General features: G+C 46.3%; 1 protein-coding gene across 2 annotated transcripts in view; it reads right to left on the bottom strand.

Moving 5' to 3' along the window:
• The window catches only part of LOC140198290 (zinc-binding protein A33-like), a 44,427-nt gene extending 23,897 nt beyond the window's left edge, over positions 1–20,530 (bottom strand). The window contains exons 1-5 of one of the 2 annotated variants that reach the window (XM_072259356.1): positions 20,080–20,529; positions 19,898–19,993; positions 18,855–19,088; positions 17,385–17,407; positions 17,173–17,288 (exon numbers count right to left, since the gene is read on the bottom strand). In XM_072259356.1, coding sequence (XP_072115457.1) covers positions 17,173–17,288; positions 17,385–17,407; positions 18,855–19,088; positions 19,898–19,993; positions 20,080–20,490 — 880 coding nt within the window. In that variant the 5' untranslated portion in view covers positions 20,491–20,529. Of the gene's footprint in view, positions 1–17,172; positions 17,289–17,384; positions 17,408–18,854; positions 19,089–19,897; positions 19,994–20,079 lie in introns of both variants that reach the window. The other variant, XM_072259357.1, reaches the window with a different exon arrangement.
• Between the last annotated feature and the right edge of the window lie 1,078 nt (positions 20,531–21,608).

Here is a 21,608-nt window from a genome sequence, read left to right as displayed (position 1 = left end):
CTGGAGGAACTCAGCAGGCCAGGCAGCATCTGTGCAAAAAACTACAGTCAATGTTTTGGGCTAAATCCCTTCAGCAGGATTGAAGAAAAAAGGCTGAGGAGTAGATTTGGAAGGTGTGGGAAGGAGAGAAAGAAACGCCAGGTGATAAGTGAAACTCGGCAGGGGAGGGATGAAGCAAAGGGCTAGGAAGTTGATTAGTAAAAGAGACAGAAGGCATGGAAGAAAGAAGGTGGGGGGGGGGGGTGGGCAGAGAGCCCCAGAAGGAGGCAGAGGGCAGGCAAGTTGATACCATGAGAGAGAGAAAAGGAATGGGAAATAGTGAAGAGTTGGTGGTGGAGGCATTACTGGAAGTTTGAGAAATCAATGTTCATGCCATCAGGTTGGAGGCTACCCAAATGGAATATAAGGTGTTGTTCCTCTGACATAAGTGTGGCCTTATCCCCACAGAGGAGGAGGCCATAGACAGACATATCGGAATGGGAAATGGAATTAAAATGGGTGGCACTGGGAGATCATGCTTGTTCTGGCAGACGGCGCGTAGATGCTCGGCGAAGTGGTCTCCAGTCATCTGGAGTGTCACCTCACCTGGAAGGACTGTTTGGGGCCCTGAATGGTAGTGAGGGAGGAGGTGTAGGGGCAGGTGTAGCACTTGTTCTGCTTGCAAGGATAAGAGCCAGGAGGGAAACCAGTGGGGAGGGGTGAATGGACAAGGGAATCATGTAGGGTGTGATCCCTGCCAAAAGCAAAAAGTGGGAGTCGGGGGAGGGAAAGATATGTTTGGTGGTGGGATCCCGTTGGACATGGCGGAAGTTGTGGAAAATGATGTGCTGGACGCGGAGGCTGGTGGGGTGGTAGGTGAGGACAAGAAGAACCCTATCACTCGTAGCATGGCCGGAGGATGGGGTAAGAGCAGACATGCGTGAAATGGAAGAGATGCGGTTGAGGGCAGTGTTGATGGTGGAGGAAGGGAAGCCCCTTTCTTTGGAAAAGGAGGACATCTCCTTCTCTCTGGAATGAAAAGCCTCATCTTGAGAGCAGATGCAGTGAAGACGAAGGAATTGAGAGAAGGAGACGGCGTATTTACAAGTAGCAGGTTTGGACGAGTTATAGTCCAGGTAGTTGTGAGAGTCTGTTGACTTATAATAGACATCGGTGGATAAGCTGTCTCTGGAGATAGAGACATTGAGATCAAAAAAGGGAAAGGAAGTGTCGGAAATGGACCAGGTGAATCTGAGGGCAGGGTGGAAGTTGGAGTCAAAGTGGATGAAATCGACAAGTTCAGCACGGACACAGGAAGCAGGACCGATACAGTTGTTGATGGAGCGTAGGAAAAGTGCGGGGCGGTCACCAGTGTAGGATTGCAACATAAACTGTTTCAGGTCGCCAGTAAACAGGCAGGCATGGCTGGGACCCATGCGAGTGCCCATAGCTACCCTTTTTGTTTGAAGGAAGTGGGAGGACCCAAAGGAGAAGTTATTTAGAGTGAGGATGTTTCACTTGGTGGAGGAGAGTGGTGATGGGGGGGGGGAGTGGAAATATCCATCCATGGTTGGGACTGGTGTCCAGAAAGGAACGGAGAGCTTTGAGGCCTTCCTGGTGGGGGATGGAGGTGTATAGGGGCTGGACATCCATAGTAAAAATAAGATGATGGGGGCTGTTAGGGTGGGTAGATGATTCATTTACACTTAAATGACTCTGGCCACCAGTCTCCTGTTTGACAAAGTACTGTGGAATGAGTTCACAACAATGCATTTCCTAAAAGCTGTGAATATCAGAATACTAGCCAGACGCTACGGATGGAAGTGTGAACTTTACAGGTAATTTCGAAGACAACCTTATCCATACTTTATAAATATTAATTGTCCTCTCTGTTAGCACGTAAAATACCAAATAAATGTATTGTGGATTTGACTTGCACTCCTAAAGGCTGTGAGTACCAACCCAGACGTGTTGGTGTCACAAGGAAATGGTGAAGTCAGAAGGTGTGATGTTTTGTATGTAGCTTCAGAAGGAAGCATTGTCTATAACTTGGTAAATAGGAATTGCCCTTTGTGTTTAGCATATAAATATCGAGCCCACATTGGGCTAGCAGACCTTTCTACCGAAAGCGTCTCTGTCCGTATGACGCCTGCTGTACCTTGTTGTGTTGAATAAAGAAGCTGCTTTGTATCTACCAGTGACTCTGTCTCTCCAGTGATTTCACCCACGCTACAACAGGGGCCAGGGTACCTGAAATATCAAGAGCGTGTGTGGTGTGACTGATGTAAGTGGGAAGGGACTGAACCAGGGGGGATAAAACAGAGTCTACAAATGCAGATATGAGTTCAGTGAACCAAGAACAAGCTGAATCAATGGGTCTACCTGGACAAGCAGTTTTGTGGATTTTGGGTGGGAGGTAGAAACGGGAAGTGCGTGATGTGGGTTGTGAGAGTCTGTTGGTTTATAATAGACATTGAGTCCCTTCCTCCACCATCAACGCTACCCTCAACCACATCTCTTCCATTTCACACACGTCTGCTCTTACCCCATCCTCCTGCCACGCTACCAGGGATAGGGTTCCTCTTGTCCTCACCTACCACCACACCAGCATCCGCATCCAGCACATAATTCTCCGAAACTCCTGCCACCACCAACGGGATCCCACAACCAAACACATCTTTCCCTCCTCCCCCAACCTTATGCTTTCTGCAAAGATCACTCCCTACGCGACTCCTTGTCCATCAGTCCCTCCCCACTGATCTCCCTCCTGACACTTATCCTTGCAAGCAGAAAGGTGTTTCACCCGCCCCTACACCTCCTCCCTCACTTACATACAGAGCCCCAAACAGTCCTTCCAGGTGAGGTGACACTAACACCTATGAGTCTGTTAGGGTCATATGCTGTGTTCAGAGTTCCCGGCGTGGTCTCTTGTATATCAGTGAGACCCGACGTAGATTGGGAGATTGCTTCGCCAAGCATCTATGCTCCATGTGCTGGAAAAAGTAGGATCTCCCAGTGGCCACCCATTTTAGTTCCACTTCCCATTCCCAAATGTCCCTCCATGGCCTCCCCCACCGTCATGATAAGGCCACACTTAGGTTGGAGGAACAGCACCTTATATTCTGTTTGGGTAGCCTCCAACCTGATGGCATGAACATTGATTTCTCAAACTTCCAGTAATCCCTCCACCTCCCCCCTGCTTCACCATTTCCCATCCCCTTTCCCTCTCTCATGCTATCTCCTTGCCCACCCATCGCCTCCTCTGGTGCTCCTCCCCCTCCCCTTTTATCTTCTTTCTTCCATGGCCTTCTGTCTCTTTCTCCAATCAACTTCCCAGCACTTTGCTTCATCACTCCCCATCTAAGTTTCATGTATCTCCTGGCGTTTCTCTCTCTCCTTGCCCCACCTTTCAAATCTACTCCTCAGCTTTTTTCCTCCAGTTCTGCCGAAGGATTTCAGACCAAAACGTCAACTGTACATTTTTCCATAGATTTTGCCTGGCCTGCTGAGTTCCTCCAGCATTTTGTTTGTGTTGCTCGGATTTCCAGCATTTGCAGATTTTCTCTTGCTTGTGATTTGGCAAATTAATGTATGGCTGAGAAGCTGGTGCTGGGACACGGCTTCAGGTTCTTGGATCACTGGGATCTCTTCTGGCGGAGGTATGACCTGTTCAAAAGTGACAGGTTGCACCTGGAACCAAGGGGGACCAATATTCTAGCGGGCAGGTTTGTTAGAGCTGTTGGGGAGGGTTTAAACTAATTTGGCAGGAGGTGAGAACCAGAGTGACGGGATGGGATAGGGAAGTATGGTAAAAAATCAAAGAGAGCCTACAGTCAGACTCAGGAAGGGCAGGAAGGTGATGGGACATAGTCTCAGCCAGCAGGGTAAGTATCAGTACTTTAGGAACACAGAATCAAACAGGGTAGCAAATGCAGTACTCAAAGTGTTATATCTCAATGCACAGAGGATAAGCCAAAAGGTGGATGATCTTGTTGCACTATTACAGATTGCTCGGTACGATGTTGTGGCCATCACTGAATCGTGGCTGAAGGATGGTTGTAGTTAGGAGATGAATGACCAAGGTTACATGTTGTATCAGAGGGATACGAAGATAGGCAGAGGGGGTGGCGTGGCTCTGCTGGTAAAGAATGACATAATTTCTACTGTAAGGACATGTTCGGCACAGCTTTGTGGGCTGAAGGGCCTGTATTGTGCTGAAGCTTTTCTATGTTTCTGTGTTTCTAAATCAGTAGAAAGATGTAACACAGGATTGGAAGATGTTGAATCCTTGTGGATTGAGTCAAGAAACTGCAAGGGTATGCACAGGTTTCCCCCGCCATCAGAAACAAGAGCGTTCCTATGAAATGGTTCGTAAGCCAGAATGTCGTAAAGCGAAATAGCAATTATCATTTACTTATATGGGAAAAATGTGTGAGTGTTCGCAGACCCAAAAATAACCTACCAGATCATGCCAAATAACACATAAAACCTAAAATAACAGTAACATATAGTAAAAGCAGGAATGATATGATAAATACACAGCCTATATAAATTAGAACTACTTCTCTACAAAGATTACCTGCACTGTTCTCCATAGCAAAAATCTCACGCAAGCGTTCTTGACAGAAAATCTCACACAAGCGCTGTTGGCAAAACACTCTCTCCAGTAACTTTAGGCTATGAAGCTGCCAAATCATGCCAAATAACACGTAAAAATACACAGCCAATATAAAGTAGAAATAATGTATGTACAGTGTAGTATCACTTACCAGAATTGGGACAGCACCAAGCACACCAATGATGGTGTGTTAGACTGAGTTGTCGGAGGTTGGGGTGGTGCAGTGGCCCCCATGCTCCGGGCAGTGACCCGACACTGATCTGCGAAGCATGCGGGGGTACAGCAGTAGCCGGGACGCATCCAGCACATCCTTAAGAAAAAAACTGAAGCAAACATGCTAATTAATTAGGTGCCGCCCGGCACGTAATTAATTAGCATGTTTATTTCGGCTTTTATCTTAAAGATGTGCTGGGTGTGTCCCGGCTACTGCTGCATTCTCTGCGAGTCGGTATCTGTCCGGGACTCGGGGGTTGGGGTGGTGGGACTCTGGGGTGTCATCTCGTCGTCTGTTTCCATGAGGGTACACAGAACATAGAATAGTACAGCACAGTACAGGTCCTTCGGCCCACAATGTTGTGCCGACCCTCGAACCCTGCCTCCCATATAAGCCCCCAACTTAAATTCTTCCATATACCTGTCCAGTAGTCTCTTAAAATTCACTAGTGTATCTGCCTCCACCACTCACTCAGGCAGAGCATTCCACGCACCAACCATTCTCTGAGTAAAAAACCTTCCTCTCATCTCCCCCTTGAACTTCCCACCCCTTACCTTAAAGCCACGTCCTCTTGTATTGAGCAGTGGTGCCCTGGGGAAGAGGCGCTGGCTATCCACTCTATCTATTCCTTTTATTATCTTGTACACCTCTATCCTGTCTCCTCTCATCCTCCTCCTCTCCAAAGAGTAAAGCCCTAGCTCCCTTAATCTCTGATCATAATGCATACCCTCTAAACCAGGCAGCATCCTGGTAAATCTCCTCTGTACCCTTTCCAATGCTTCCACATCCTTCCTATAGTGAGGTGACCAGAACTGGGCACAGTACTCCAAGTGTGGCCTAACCAGTGTTTTATAGAGCTGCATCATTACATCGCGACTCTTAAACTCTATCTCACGACTTATGAAAACTAACACCCTATAAGCTTCCTTAACTGCCCTATCCACCTGTGAGGCAAATTTCAGGGATCTGTGGACATGCACCCCCAGATCACTCTGCTCCTCCACACTACCAGGTATCCTGCCATTTACTTTGTACTCTGCCTTGGAGTTTGCCCTTCCAAAGTCAACTACCTCACACTTCTCCGGGTTGAACTCCACCTGCCACTTCCCAGCCCACTTCTGCATCCTATCAATGTCTCTCTGCAATCTTTGACAATCCTCTACACTCTCTACAACACCACCAACCTTTGTGTCGTCTGCAAACTTGCCAACCCAGCTCTCTACCCCCACCTCCAGGTCGTTAATAAAAATCACAATAGGTAGAGGTCCCAGAACAGATCCTTGTGGGACACCACTAGTCACAATCCTCCAATCTGAATGTACTCCTTCCACCACCACCCTCTGCCTTCTGCAGGCAAGCCAATTCTGAATCCACCTGGCCAAACTTCCCTGGATTCCATGCCTTCCGACTTTCTGAATAAGCCTACCGTGTGGAACCTTGTCAAATGCCTTACTAAAATCCATATAGATCACATCCACTGCACTACCCTCATCTACATGCCTGGTCGCCTCCTCAAAGAACTCTATCAGGCTTGTTAGACACGATCTGCCCTTCACAAAGCCATGCTGACTGTCCCTGATCAGATCATGATTCTCTAAATGCCCAGAGATCTTATCTCTAGGAATCTTTTCCAACAGCTTTCCCACCACAGACGTAAGGCTCACTGGTCTATAATTACCCGGACTATCCCTACTACCTATGTTGAACAAGGGGACAACATTCGCCTCCCTCCAATTCTCCGGTACCATTCCCGTGGACAACGAGGACATAAAGATCCTAGCCAGAGGCTCAGCAATCTCTTCCCTCGTGGAGCAGCCTGGGAAATAATCCGTCAGGCCCCGGGGATTTATCTGTCCTAATGTATTTTAACAACTCCAACACCTCCTCTCCATAATATCAACATGCTCCAGAACATCAACCTCACTCATATTGTCCTCACCATCATAAAGTTCCCTCTCATTGGTGAATACCGAAGAGAAGTATTCATTGAGGACCTCGCTCACTTCCACAGCCTCCAGGCACATCTTCCCACCTTTATCTCTAATCGGTCCTACCTTCACTCCTGTCATCCTTTTTTTCCCTCACATAATTGAAGAATGTCTTGGGGTTTTCCTTTACCCTAATCGCCAAGGCCTTCTCATGCCCCCTCCTTGCTCTTCTCAGCCCCTTCTTAAGTTCTTTTCTTGCTTCTCTATATAGAAAACATAGAAAACAGGTGCAGGAGTAGGCTATTCGGTCCGCCGAGCCTACACCGCTATTCAGTATGATCATGGCTGATCATCCAACTCAGAACCCTGAACCTGCATTCCCTCCATAACCCCTGATCCCTTTAGCCACAAGGGCCATATCTAACTCCCTCTTAAATATAGCCAATGAACTGGCCTCAACTGTTTCTTGTGGCAGAGAATTCCACAGATTCACCACTCTCTGTGTGAAGAAGTTCTTCCTAATCTCGGCACTAAAAGGCTTCCCCTTTATTCTCAAACTGTGACCCCTCGTTCTGGACTTCCCCAACATCGGGAACAATATTCCTGCATCGAGCCTGTCCAATCCCTTTAGAATTTTATATGTTTCAATCAGATCTCCCCTCAATCTTCTAAATTCCAGAGAGTACAAGCCTAGTCGATCCAGTCTTTCATCATATAAAAGTCCTGCCATCCCTGGAATCAATCTGGTGAACCTTCTTTGTACTCCCTCTATGGCAAGAATGTCTTTCCTCAGATTAGGGGAACAAAACTGCACACAATCCTCCAGATGTGGTCTCACCAAGGCCTTGTACAACCACAGTAGTACCTCCCTGCTCCTGTACTCGAATCCTCTTGCTATAAGTGCCAGCATACCATTCGCCTTTTTCGCCGCCTGCTGTACCTGCATGCCCACTTTCAATGACTCGTGTATAATGACACCTAGGTCTCATGGCACCTCCCCTTTTCCTAATGGGCCACCATTCAATAATAATGTTGTCCTGTTCTTGCCACCAAAGTGGATAACCTCACATTTATCCACATTAAATTGCATCTGCCGTGAATTTGCCCACTCACCTAACCTATCCAAGTCACCCTGCATCCTCTTAGCATCCTTCTCACAGCTAACACAACCATCCAGCTTCGTGTCATCTGCAAACTTGGAGATGCTGCATTTAATTCCCTCAATATATTAATATATATTGTAAACAACTGGGGTCCCAGCCCTGAGCCTTGCGGTACCCCACTAGTCACTGCCTGCCATTCTGAAAAGGTCCCGCTTATTCCCACTCTTTGCTTCCTGTCTGCCAACCAATTCTCTATCCACATCAATACCTTACCCCCAATACCGTGTGCTTGAAGTTTGCACACTAATGTCCTGTGTGGGACCTTGTCAAAAGCCTTTTGAAAATCCAAATATACCACATCCACTTGTTCTCCCCTATCCACTCTACTAGTAACATCCTCAAAAAATTCTATGAGATTCGTCAGACATGATTTTCCTTTCACAAATCCATGCTGACTTTGTTCGATGATTTCACCACTTTCCAAATATGCTGTTATCACATCTTTGATAACTGACTCTAGCATTTTCCCCACCACCGATGTTAGGCTAACCGGTCTATAATTCCCCGGTGTATAATTCCCTGGTTTCTCTCTCCCCCCTTTTTTAAAAAGCTGGGTTACTTTAGCCACCCTCCAATCCTCAGGAACTAGGCCAGAATGTAAAGAGTTTTGAAAAAATATCACTAATGCATCCACTATTTCTTGGACTACTTCCTTAAGCACTCTGGGATGCAGACCATTTGGCCCTGGTGATTTATCTGTCTTCAATCCTTTCAATTTACCTAACACCACTTCCCTACTAACATGCATTTCCCTCAGTTCCTCCATCTCACTAGACCCTCTGTCCCCTACTATTTCCAGAAGATTATTTATGTCCTCCTTAGTGAAGACAGAACCAAAGTAGTTATTCAATTGGTCTGCCATGTCCTTGTTCCCCATAATCAATTCACCTGTTTCTGTCTGTAGGGGACCTATATTTGTCTTAACCAATCGTTTTTTTTTCCACATATCTATAAAAGTTTTTACAATCAGTTATTATGTTCCCTGCCAGTTTTCTCTCATCATCTTTTTTCCCTTTCCTAATTAAGCCCTTTGTCCTCCTCTGCTGGTCTCTGAATTTCTCCCAGTCCTCAGGTGAGCCGCTTTTTCTGGCTAAATTGTATGTTTCTTCTTTGGAATTGATACTATCCCTAATTTCCCTTGTCAGCCACGGGTGCACAACCTTCCCTGATTTATTCTTTTGCCAAACTGGGATGAACAATTGTTGTAGTTCATCCATGTGATCTTTAAATGCTTGCCATTGCATATCCACCATCAACCCTTTAAGTATTATTTGCCAGTCTATCTTAGCTAATTCATGTCTCAGACCTTCAAAATTACCCTTCTTAAAGTTCAGAACCTTTGTTTCTGAATTAACTATGTCACTTTCCATCTTAATGAAGAATTCCACCATGCTATGGTCACTCTTACCCAAGGGGCCTCTCACGACAAGGTTGCTAATTAACCCCTCCTCATTGCTCAATACCCAGTCTAGAATGGCCTGCTCAATAGTTGGTTCCTCGAAATGTTGGTTCAAAAAACCACCCCGCATACATTCCAAGAAATCCTCTTCCTCAGCACCCTTACCAATTTGCATTCACCCAATCTATATGTAGATTGAAGTCACCCATTATAACTGCTGTTCCTTTATTTCACTCATTTCAAATTTCCTGTTTAATGCCATCCCCAACCTCACTACTACCGTTAGGTGGCCTGTACACAACTCCCACCAGCGTTTTCTGCCCCTTAGTGCTATGCAGCTCAACCCATATCGATTCCACATCCTCCCGGCTAATGTCCTTCCTTTCTATTGTGTTAATCTCCTCTCTAACCAGCAATGCTACCCCACCTCCTTTTCTTTCATGTCTATTCCTCCTGAATATTGAATGTCCCTGAATGTTGAGGTCCCATCCTTGGTCACCCTGGAGCCATGTCTCTGTGATCCCAACTATATCATATTCATTAATAACAATCTGCACTTTTAATTCATCCAAACAACAGGAATTCTGCAGATGCTGGAAATTCAAGCAACACACATCAAAGTTGCTGGTGAACGCAGCAGGCCAGGCAGCATCTCTAGGAAGAGGTACAGTCGACGTTTCAGGCCGAGACCCTTCGTCAGGACTAACTGAAGGAAGAGTTAGTAAGAGATTTGAAAGTGGGGGAGGGGGGAGATCCAAAATGATAGGAGAAGACAGGAGGGGGAGGGATGGAGCCAAGAGCTGGACAGGTGATTGGCAAAGGGGATATGAGAGGATCATGGGACAGGAGGTCCAGGGAGAAAGACAAGGGGTGGGGGAATCCCTGAGGATGGGCAAAGGATATAGTCAGAGGGACAGAGTGAGGAAAAGGAGAGGGAGAGAAAGAATGTGTGTATAAAAGTAAATAGCGGATGGGGTACGAGGGTGAGGTGGGCCATTAGCGGAAGTTTGAGAAGAATATGTTCATGCCATCAGGTTGGAGGCTACCCAGATGGAATATAAGGTGTTGTTCCTCCAACCTGAGTGTGGCTTCATCTTTACAGTAGAGGAGGCCGTGGATAGACATGTCAGAATGGGAATGGGATGTGGAATTAAAATGTGCGGCCACTGGTACATCCTGCTTTCTCTGGCGGACAGAGCGTAGGTGTTCAGCAAAGCGGTCTCCCAGTCTGCGTGGGGTCTCGCCAATATATAGAAGGCCACACCGGGAGGACCAGATGCAGTATATCACCCAAGCCGACTCACAGGTGAAGTGTCGCCTCACCTGGAAGGACTGTCTGGGGCCCTGAATGGTGGTAAGGGAGGAAGTGTAAGGGCATGTGTAGCTTACAAGGATAAGTGCCAGAAGGGAGATCAGTGGAGAGGGATGGGAGGGATGAATGGACAAGGGAGTCGCGCAGGGAGCGATCCCTGCGGAAAGCAGAGAGGTGGGGGGAGTGAAAGATGTGCTTACTGGTAGGATCCGTTGGAGGTGGTGGATGTTACGGAGAATAAGATGTTGGACCCGGAGGCTGGTGGGGTGGTAGGTGGGGACCTGGAGAACCCTATTCCTAGTGGGTTGGCGGAACGATGGAGTGAGAGCAGATGTGCGTGAATGGGGGAGATGCGCTTGAAAGCAGAGTTGATGGTGGAGGAAGGGAAGCCTCTTTCTTTAAAAAAGGAGGACATCGCCCTCATCCTGGAATGAAAAGCCTCATCCTGAGAGCAGATGCGGTGGAGACGGAGGAATTGCAAGAAGGGGATGGCATTTTTGCAAGAGACAGGGTGAGAAGAGGAATAGTCCAGACAGCTGTGAGAGTCAGTAGACTTATAGTAGTCATCATTGGATAAGCTGTCTCCAGAGATAGAGACAGAAAAATCTAGAAAGGGGAGGGAGGTGTCGGAAATGGACCAGTTAAACTTGATGGCAGGGTGAAAGTTGGAGGCAAAGTTAATAAAGTCAATGATCTCAGCATGCGTGCACAAGCAGCAATAAAGTCTACGATCTCAGCATGCGTGCAGGAAGCATCCACCTTGTTACGAATGCTCCTTGCATTGACACACAAAGCCTTCAGGCTTGCTTTTACAACACTCTTGGCCCTTATACAATTATGTTGAAAAGTGGCCCTTTTTGATTTTTGCCCTGGATTTGCCGGCCTGCCACTTTTACTTTTCACCTTACTACTTTTTGCTTCTACCCTCATTTTACACCCCTCTGTCTGTCTGCACTTGTTCCCATCCTCCTGTTGTGAACTAACCTCCTCTCTCCTAGTCTCTTTAATTTGATTCCCACCCCCCAACCATTCTAGTTTAAAGTCACCTCAGTAGCCCTCGCAAATCTCCCCGCCAGGATATTGGTCCCCCTAGGATTCAAGTGTAACCCATCCTTTTTTTACAGGTCACACCTGCGCCAAAAGGGGTCCCAATGATCCAAAAACTTGAATCCCTGCTCCCTGCACCCATTCCTCAGCCACACATTTATCCTCCACCTCATTGCATTCCTACTCTCACTGTCACGTAGCACAGGCAGTAATCCTGGGATTATTACCTTTGCAGTCCTTTTTCTCAACTCCCTTCCTAACTCCCTATATTCTCCTTTCAGGACCCCTTCCCTTTTCCTACCTGTGTCATTGGTACCTATATGTACCACGACCTCTGGCTCCTCACCCTCCCACTTCAGGATATCTTGGACGTGATCAGAAATATCCCGGATCCTGGCACCAGGGAGGCAAACTATCATCCGGGTCCCTGGACTGCGTCCACAGAATCACCTATCTGACTCCCTCACTATCGAGTCCCCTATCACAACTGCCCTCCTCTTCCTTTCCTTACCCTTCTGAGCTACAGGGCCGGACTCTGTGCCGGAGGCACGGCCACTGTCGCTTCCCCCGGGTAAGCTGTTCCCGCCAACAGTACTCAAACAGGTGTACCTATTGTCAAGGGGCACAGCCACCGGGGTACTCTCTATTACCTGACTCTTCCCCTTCCCCCTCCTAACCGTGACCCACTTGTCTGCCTCCCGTGGCCCCGGTGTGACCACCTGCCTGCAACTCCTCTCTATCAACATCTCACTCTCCCTGACCAGACGAAGGTTATCGAGCTGCAGCTCCAGATCCCTAACGCGGTCCCTTAGGAGCTGCATCTCGACCCACCTGACGCAGATGTGGACGTCCAGGAGGCTGTGAGACTAGGACCTCCCACATCCCGCACCGAGAACAACAAACTGCCCTCACACTCGTACTGCCCCTCTCCTCAAATAACAACCAAAAATGAATACCAAACCTTCCTCGCCTCGCCATTTCTGCCTAAGCCCGTTGAGCCGAAGCCCTTAAGCCTTCACTCTGCTCCCGGCTCACTCCGTTTCCCGAAAAACGACGCTACCCGCTGTATAAGGCTGTGTTCCTTTCAAATCTTCCGCGCTTCACTGCCCGACGTCACACGCCTGTGCAGTCCCGCCTCTCTGAACGCCGATGGGAAAAAAACAAAAAAAATAAAAATGGCTTCCTCCGCACTCCCGCTCCGATTCTCAGACTGCATTCTCCAAATATTCCTCAATAGACCCATCCGATCCTTGCTTCCTAAACCTCATGTATACTGCCTTCTTCCACCTGACTAGATTTTCCACGTTACTTGACACCCATGGTTCCTTCACCCTACCATTCTTTATCTTCCTCACCGGGACAAATTTATCCCTAACATCCTGCAAGGGATCTCTAAACATCGACCACATGTCCATAGTACACTTCCCTGCAAAAACATCATCCCAATTCACACCCGCAAGTTCTAGCCTTATAGCCTCATAATTTGCCTTTCCCTAATTAAAAATTTTCCTGTCCTCTCTAATTCTACCCTTTTCCATGATAATGCTAAAGGCCAGGGAGCGGTGGTCACTGTCTCCCAGATGCTCACCCACTGACAGATTTGTGACCTGACCCGGTTCACTATCTAGTACTAGATCTAGTATGGCATTCCCCCTAGTCGGCCTGTCCACATACTGTGATAGGAATCCGTCCTGGACACACCTAACAAACTCTGCCCCATCTAAACCCTTGGAGGTAATCAGGTGCCAATCACTATTAGGGAAGTTAAAGTCACCCATGTATACAAGGGTAGGCAGGTCATTTTATTCTATGTCTGCCTACCTCGATGTCGAAGGTTAAGGTTCGTCGTCTGCTGTGGCTGATGTGGAAGGCTTGCTTGACTGCTTAGCCTCATGCATTTTTCTCTCATATAGTTCTTTGTAAGCACTCAAACCATCCTGCAAATATGCCCTAAACCGACGTACCCTTTCAAAAATAAAGGCATACTGTATCATTGCAGCGAAAATCTCACACAGTTGCTTCACGTTCAGTTCCTGGATGACTTCACCTTCGGTCCGTTTGCTACTGTATTCAGTTTCGATTATTATCCTTTCCTCTTGCAATTGCATCAGCTCTTCATCTATCAGTTCTTGGTCATGGGATGCCAAAACCTCTTCAACATCATCTTCGTCAACTTCCACAAGCCAAACTCACTTTGTCCTTGCTTCGTTCACCACGATAGAAACGCTTAATTATGTCTAGTTTTACGCTAAATGTAACACCTTTACAAGCTCTTTTAGGCTTTTCCGATACTTTAGAACTCATCTTGCAAATGGCTGTTCACAGGCACGTGTTTAAGCCATGCTGGCGAGAACGCCGTTCCGAATACCGGGGAGAGCGGCTGCTCGGGGTACACGCTGATTTTTATCGCACGCTGATTTTTTTTCGCGTGCTGCTTTTTTTGTAACAGTGAAAACACCTTCTGTTAGCGAAAACAGGGAGCTAATGTAGGTCTTTCGTAACAGTGAGGTTTCGTAAAGTGAACGTTTGAAAAGCGGGGTACACCTGTACAGACCTCCCAATAGTAGCTGGGATGTGGACCATAGAGTACAACAGGATATGGAAAAGGAGTGACAAAAGTGCAATGTTATGATAGTCATGGGAGATTTGAACATGTAGGTCAATTGGGAAAATTAGGTTGGAAATGGATCTCAAGTGAGTGAGTTTGCTGAATGCCTGTGAGATGGCTTTTTAGAGCAGTTTGTCGTTGAGCCTACTGGGAGATCAGCAATACTGGATTGGGGGTTATGGAATGAACTGGGGGTGATTAGGGTGTTTAAAGTAAAAGAAACCTGAGGAGGCAGTGATCACAAAATGATTGACTTCAACTTCAAATTTGATAGGGAGAAAGTGAAGTCTGACATAGCAGTAATACCGTATAATAAGGGAATTTACAGTGATAGGTGAAAGGAGTTGGACAAAATAATTTGGAAGGAGATGCTGGCAGGGATGACAGCAGAGCAGCAATGGAGTGGGTTTCTGGGAAGAAATGAGAAGGTGCAGGATGGGTGTATTCCAAAAACAAAGAAATACTCAAATGGGAAAATAATACAAAGGAAAAATAATACAAAGGCAAAGGAAAGGACATAAAGCAAAGCAAAGATTAGTGGGAAGGAAGGATTGAGAAGCTTTTAAAAACTACAGAGCGCAACTAAAAGAATCATTAGGGGACAGAAGATGAAATATGAAAGCAAGCTGACAAGCAATATCAAAGTGGATAGTAAAAGCTTTTTCAAGTATGTAAAAATAAAAGAGTGATTAGTGTGGATGTAGGATTGCTAGAAAATGAGGCCAGAGAAATAATAACGGAGGACAGGGAGGTGGCAGATGAACTAAGTGAGTGCAGTTAAATTTACAGGGGAGAAGGTGCTCAAAAAGCTGAAAGACCCAAAGGTACATCAGTCACCTAGACCAGATGAACTGCACACTCGGGGTCTGAACGAGATAGCGCTACAGATTGCGGAGGCATTAGAAATGATCTTTCAAAAATCATTGGAAGCCGGCAAGGTGCCAGACGACTGGAAAATTGCAAATGTCACTCCATACTTTAAAAGAGGAAGGTAGCAGAAAAGAAATTATGACCAGTTAGCCTGACCTCAGTGATTGGGAAGATGTTAGAGTCAATTGTTAAGGTTGAGGTTATGGAGTACTTGGTGACACAGGACAAGACAGAACAAAGTCAGCATGGTTTCCTTCAGGGAAGCTCTTGCATGAATAAACCTGTTGGAATTCTTTGATGAGATTACACATAGGATAGATGCAGTGTATGTTATATAAATAGACTTTCAGAAGGCCTTTGACAAGGTGCCACACGAGGCTGCTACCAAGTTAAGAGCCCATGGTATTACAGGAAAGTTGCTGACATGTTTAGAGAGTTGGCTGATTGGTAGGAGGCAGCGACTGGGAATAAAAGTACCATTTTCTAGTTGACTGCCAGTGACTAGTGGTGTTCCTCAGGGGTCAATGTTGGGACCACTTCTTTTTATGCTGTATATCAATGATTTAGATGATGGAATAGATGGTTTTGGTGCCATGCTGGCAGATGATATGAAGATTGGTGGAGGGGAAGGTAGTGTTGAGGAAATTGGTAGGCTGCAGAAGGACTGAGACAGATTAGGAAAATGGGCAAGAAAGGAGAAAATGAAATACAATATTGGAAAAAGCATGGTCATGCACTTTGGTGATAGAAATAAATCTGCAGACTGTATTCTAAGTGGGGAGAAAATCCAAAAATCGGAGATGCAATGAGACTTGGGAGTCCTTGTGCAGAACAACCTAAAAGTTAACTTGCTGGTTGAGTCAGTGGTGAGGAAGGCAAATACAATGTTAGCATTCGGTTTAAGAGATCTAGAATACAAGAACAGGGGTATGTTGCTGAGGCTTTGTGAGGCACTGGTGAGGCTTCACCTTGAGTATTGTGAACAGTTTTGGGCTCCTAATCTGAGAAAAGAGGTGATGGCATTGGAGCGGATTCAAAGGAGGTTCAAAGATGGGCCAAGTAGATAATTCTGCTGCTATGTCATATTGTCTATAGTTCCCCTTCAGTCGTATTATTACAGCCAATTATATCAGGGAGGCAGAGCGAAGTTGTTATGGCTCCCAACGGCGACTCATTTGCTTGCATCTTCGGAAACAGCTCTATTTCCATCGTTAACATCTCTATTTTTCCCTTTCAGGATTCTTTTGAAGACCCTGACCTGGAGTTACACACTGACTACGGTTCTTTGCGAGAATGGAACCCTCTCTCGGGGTTCCACAATCAGCCGCTATTCAGTATACTGAAGTCTCGGTCCATGATCTCGGCACCTTTTCAGAAGCCTAGGATCCCAAGCAACTGGTCTCCAGCACCCAGCAGATGTTCCGACTCCCCCAACGACACACGGGTGACACCGACTCTTGATTCGCCCGTCAACTGGGGGAGTGTGTCGTTGGGGGAGTCGGAACATCTGCTGGGTGCTTGGGAACCAGGGATCTTTGTGATCTTCAGGCACAGAGCTCGGAAAAAGTGACGTAACGGACTTTTAACATCGTAATAAAGCGAGTTGTTTGTTTTCTCTCCCGCTGGCTGGAAAAATGGAGTCACCTCTCTCTCCCTTATTAGGAGAGAGAGAGCCTGCAGTGTGTTGAACTATTGGGTTAACGATGTAGTCTTTGGGGTAACTGCAAGTCTGTGTCTGTGCTATCGCTTAGCTCACGCTGAGTGCTGGTAGCGGGTGCGCTTTACTTTTGCCGCTGGGGGGAGTGGGACTGTTGCTCGCTGCCGCTTATGTGCAGGACGGAGGGGAGCGGGGGGGGGGGGTTGTAATTGGGGTTCTAACACTTGACTATCGTTCATTCTTTAGGGCACTTCTGTTTTTGAAAAATAGTTGTGAAGAAAAAGCACTTCAGGATGTATACTGTATACATTTCTCTGACCTTTGAACCTTTGAAACTGTGCCTCATAAACAAGGACAAATGAAACTGTATGTTTTACCTTGCTTAATGCCATCAAACACTTTTTCCAACGCTATCATCAAATAGGGATGATCGAATTTTTCAGCCCGTAGGGCACCATCTGTCACAGACAATGTCAGGGTATCCTCACTGAACCTGTAAATATTATACAGCTGGTTATAAACTGAGCATCAGCAAAGTTTGAACTATTTTACAAATCCATCCAGAGTTTCAGTAAAGACCATGTCCTACCTCTTCTTGCGATGAGTTTCCTCCTGAAATAAATAAAACACAGATCTCAATTTACTGAGACTGACTGTCAGCATCCGAATAGCAGGAATCTGAGGCAAGTTATTACAAACTGCTGAAAATTCCCACTTATTCCCACTAACACACACGGTGAAAGAAACATTGAAACATAGAAAACCTACAACACAATACAGGCCCTTTGGCCCACAAAGTTGTGCCGATCATGTCCCTACCTTAGAAATTACTAGGGTTACCCACAACCCTCTATTTTTCTAATCTCCATGTATCTATCCAAAAGTCTCTTAAAAGACCCTATCATATCCGCCTCCACCATAGTTGCCAGCAGCCCATTCCACGCACTCACCATCTTCTGCATAAAAATACCTACCCCTGACATCCCCTCTGTACCTACTCCAAAGCACCTTAAACCTGTGCCCTTTTGTGGCAGTCATTTCAGCCCTGGAGAGAGCTTCTGACTATCCACACGATCAATGCCTCTCAACCTCAAAGGGTCGAGTGCACTCAACCTGTTTTCATGAGGCATGAAAGAGGGACACAGAACCACGGGAGAAAGTACAAGGAATGATTATGAAAATTATACCATAACTGAGAGGATGGAACTTACAGGACAGACTGGACAGGTTATGTATTTTTATCTGGATATGATGTCAGGGAGGATCAGATGGAGAAATTTCAGATTGCGAATGAATTTGACGGGGTGGGAGTGGAGAAAATATTTCTGCTTGGGCAGAGACCAAACGTCAAAGTTAAAACATCAGTTAGTTGTTAATACATGCCACAAGAAATGTGGTGAAGAAAATGTGGAACTCACTGCCACAGGAGTGGCTGAAGTGGAACAGCAGAGATTGAATGTAATGGGGAAGCTGCATAAACACATGAGGGACCATGGAGTTCGGGGCACTGTTGCTCTGTGTGGTGAATGTGTGGGAGATTGCTTGTGAAACAGGGAAATTGATAGGAGAAGAAGGGCTGAAAGACCTTTCTTTGATCCAAAATGGGATATAATCCGAAAAAGAATATATCTGAAAAACAAAACAGATGGTACAAAATTCTCCAAAACAATGAACCTGATACAAACTGATATTAATTCTAAATCTGATGTGTGGGTCACATTCTGCAAGTCAACCTCAGTTCCCACTGATCGGCAGACAGACCCTCACACATACTCACAGACTCTGAGTATCAGGGGATATTATACATGGGAATCACATAAACGATCACCAGCTCAGCGCTATGTTCAGAGTAACTCATTGCCGAGAAGGTTGCAGACTGTCCTGTGATGTATGGATGTTGTGGGAGTCCGGTTTGAGGAATGACAGCAGTCCAGAACAGTGAAAACATCTGCCAGGTTTAAACCACTTTACAGCTGCAGTATCTGTAAATTCCACACTGATTTAAAATACATCATTTTGTGACTGTGCACTTTTACAGAACCAGACTGAAATCTCTCACCATAAGGAATATCACATTGTCTTTCTGATCCTTCCGTGTCTGTAACTTAGAGATTTCCTCCTGAATAGAATTTAAATTCTCTTGAACCTCTCGGAGATTTTTCTCCATTAGATTTAGAATCCTCTCTTCTTCTTCCCTGAGATCTCGGAGCGCGTGCTGCTCTTTCTCCATGATAATCCGGCGCAATTCAGCAAACTGGGATGTGATCTGGGACTGAAAGCTTTGTGACTGTTCCTGTCAAATGAAATGAGAGGCTAGTTTATTATCTGGCCCTGGTGTATTTCCTTATGATATGGAAGGTCTATCCAGCCCATCATCATCCAAGAGGACCACATCCTTGCCATTGGGTTTGGAGGCTTGTGAGCCTCAGTGACCCAAAGAACTCTGCTGGCTGGAATGTGGGCTTTATGCTTTGACTCTTGGTAGGGTCACCCATGCCAAACAGGTCAAAGGGTAGAGGCCAGAGTAAGAGTGGTCTATTGGTCCTCCAGGTTCATGGGTTCAGCTCAGGGCTAACAATACTGACTGGTAAAACAAAATTGTTACAGAAACAATGAAGAGTCTTTCTATATCTGAGTGTCATGTTATTGCTGAGTCTCCACTCAGGACCTGCATGACTGACAGGAGTGAAAACTGAAAAGTAGCTGCTGACGTGTTCAATGGAGACATGAACACTGCCAGAGATGGAGGACCTTCATTGCTGTCCTAAACACCAGTGGCATAACAGGCAGTAAGTAAGTGGTTCTCAGATCTTTAATCACATTTCCCTGAAACCCAGTCTTCCTCACTGACCCATTAACTCCCACCTGATTCACATACAACCCCCCTTCACGGGGTTAATTACAGTAGCCAATTTACCGTTCAACCATGGAATGTCGGCTAAAAGAAGGCACTGGTTACGGAGAGAACGCGCAAACTCCACGCAGACAGCACCAGGGGTTAGGATCAAACCCAGGTTACTGGAGCTGCGATACTCGGCTATTCCGCATTAAAGGGAACAAAACTACACAATGATATTGGAAATTCTGCTCAGGAAGCCTCACCCGAACTCCAAAAATCTTCTCTTTCTGTTGCTGCTCCATTTCCTGAAAGTCTGATTTCTTTTTTGTGAGAGAGTCTAAGGAAGATTTAACCCGATCCTGGGAATCAAGAGTGAATGGATTAGACAAAAAAGATGACACTTTTGGCTGAGACAAAAAGACGGTCGAAAGCGGGTTATTTTTACCTTGTAAGTTTTAATGGCTTCTTTAACCGGCATGAAGTTGTGAGACTTGTGTTCCAGTGCATCTCTACAGATCAGACAGATCAGTTTCTTGTCCGTCTCACAAAACAGCTTCAGTTCTTCCTGGTGTTCCTCGCAGTGAAGTTTACTTTCCTTCTCTTTCGGATTCAGGTTTAGTTTTCGAGCTTTCTCAGACAGATTTGCTAAGGCCCGACTGGCTCTGAGGGTGCGGTCCGCAATCTCCTCTCTACATTCCGGGCAGGAGTTTCTCTCCTCCCTTTCCCAACACCGTGTGATGCAGGAGCGGCAGAAGTTGTGTCCACACTCCAGTATAACCGGATCGATGAAGAAATCCAGGCAGATGGGACAAATTATCTCCTCGATTAAACCCTCAACCTGTCCTTTCGAAGCCATGTTAACTCTCGGTACTTCCTGGTTCAGGATCCTTTCACTTTCGGGAGCTGCTGAACCCCTGCAGTACCGCGATTGTCCAGTAGGCGCGCTGCAGTCTCGGGAATGAACATAACGTTGCTGCAAGTGTTCTCTGGGAAGAAATCGCGGCAATTTCCACGTCAGGGTGGGATCAGAAACACATTAAAGAGGTCTGAATATAAATGAACCCGGAGCACGAAGCCTGGTTCAGTGTAAGGCAGAACTGAAAGGGACAATCCCTGAAAAGCGAGAGAACAGTTGGCCTGTTTTCCGACCCTGCTCCAAAGTGCTCCTGCCCCACTGAACTCGTGTCCTCAAACATAACTTTACCTCCTAACTTCTCTACTTTCTGCAGGGATCACTCCCTCCATGACTCCCTTGTCCATTCACCCTCCCCACTAATCTCACTCCTGACACTTACCCCTGCAAGCAGCCAAACTACCTAGTCACCTCCTCCCTCACCTCCATTCAAGGACCCAAAAAGTCCTTCCAGGTGAGGCAACACTTCATCTGCTGGGGTCATTTATTTGGTCTGCCGCTCCTAATGCAGCCTCCTCTACATTGGTGCGACCTGTTGTAAACTGGGGACTTCATTGTCAAACAACACTGCTCCATCTGCCAAAGATGGAACTTCCTGGTGGCCAAATATTTTAATTCCAATTCTCATTCCCATTCCAACCTGTCAGTCCATAGCCTTCTCTTGTGCGAAGGAAAAACAATGTATATTATGTCTGGATAGCCTCCAACCTGATGGCATGAATTTTATTTCTGCCTCCAGAAAAAAATTCCGTCGCCCTCCCCTGTTCATCTATTCCCCACTCTGGCCTCTTACCTTCGCCTAACTGACTATCATCTCCCCCTGCGTTCCCTCCTCCTTCCCTTTCTCCTATGGTCCATTCTGCTCTCTTATCAGATTCCTCCTTCTCCAACCCTTTATCTTTCCAACCTACCTGGCTTCAGCTATCTTCTTTTCTGTTCTGTCCCCACCTCCCACCAATTTTATTCTAGAGACTTCCCCCTTCCTTTCCAGTTCTGAAGAAGGATCTCAGCCCGAAATGTCATTTCCATAGATGCAGTCTGACCTGCTGAGTTCATCCAGT

This window comes from Mobula birostris, chromosome 5, assembly GCF_030028105.1.
Source record: "Mobula birostris isolate sMobBir1 chromosome 5, sMobBir1.hap1, whole genome shotgun sequence".
NCBI lineage: Eukaryota > Metazoa > Chordata > Chondrichthyes > Myliobatiformes > Myliobatidae > Mobula > Mobula birostris.
Note: the sequence above shows the minus strand (reverse complement) of the source record. Positions and strands in the feature narration are given on the sequence as shown.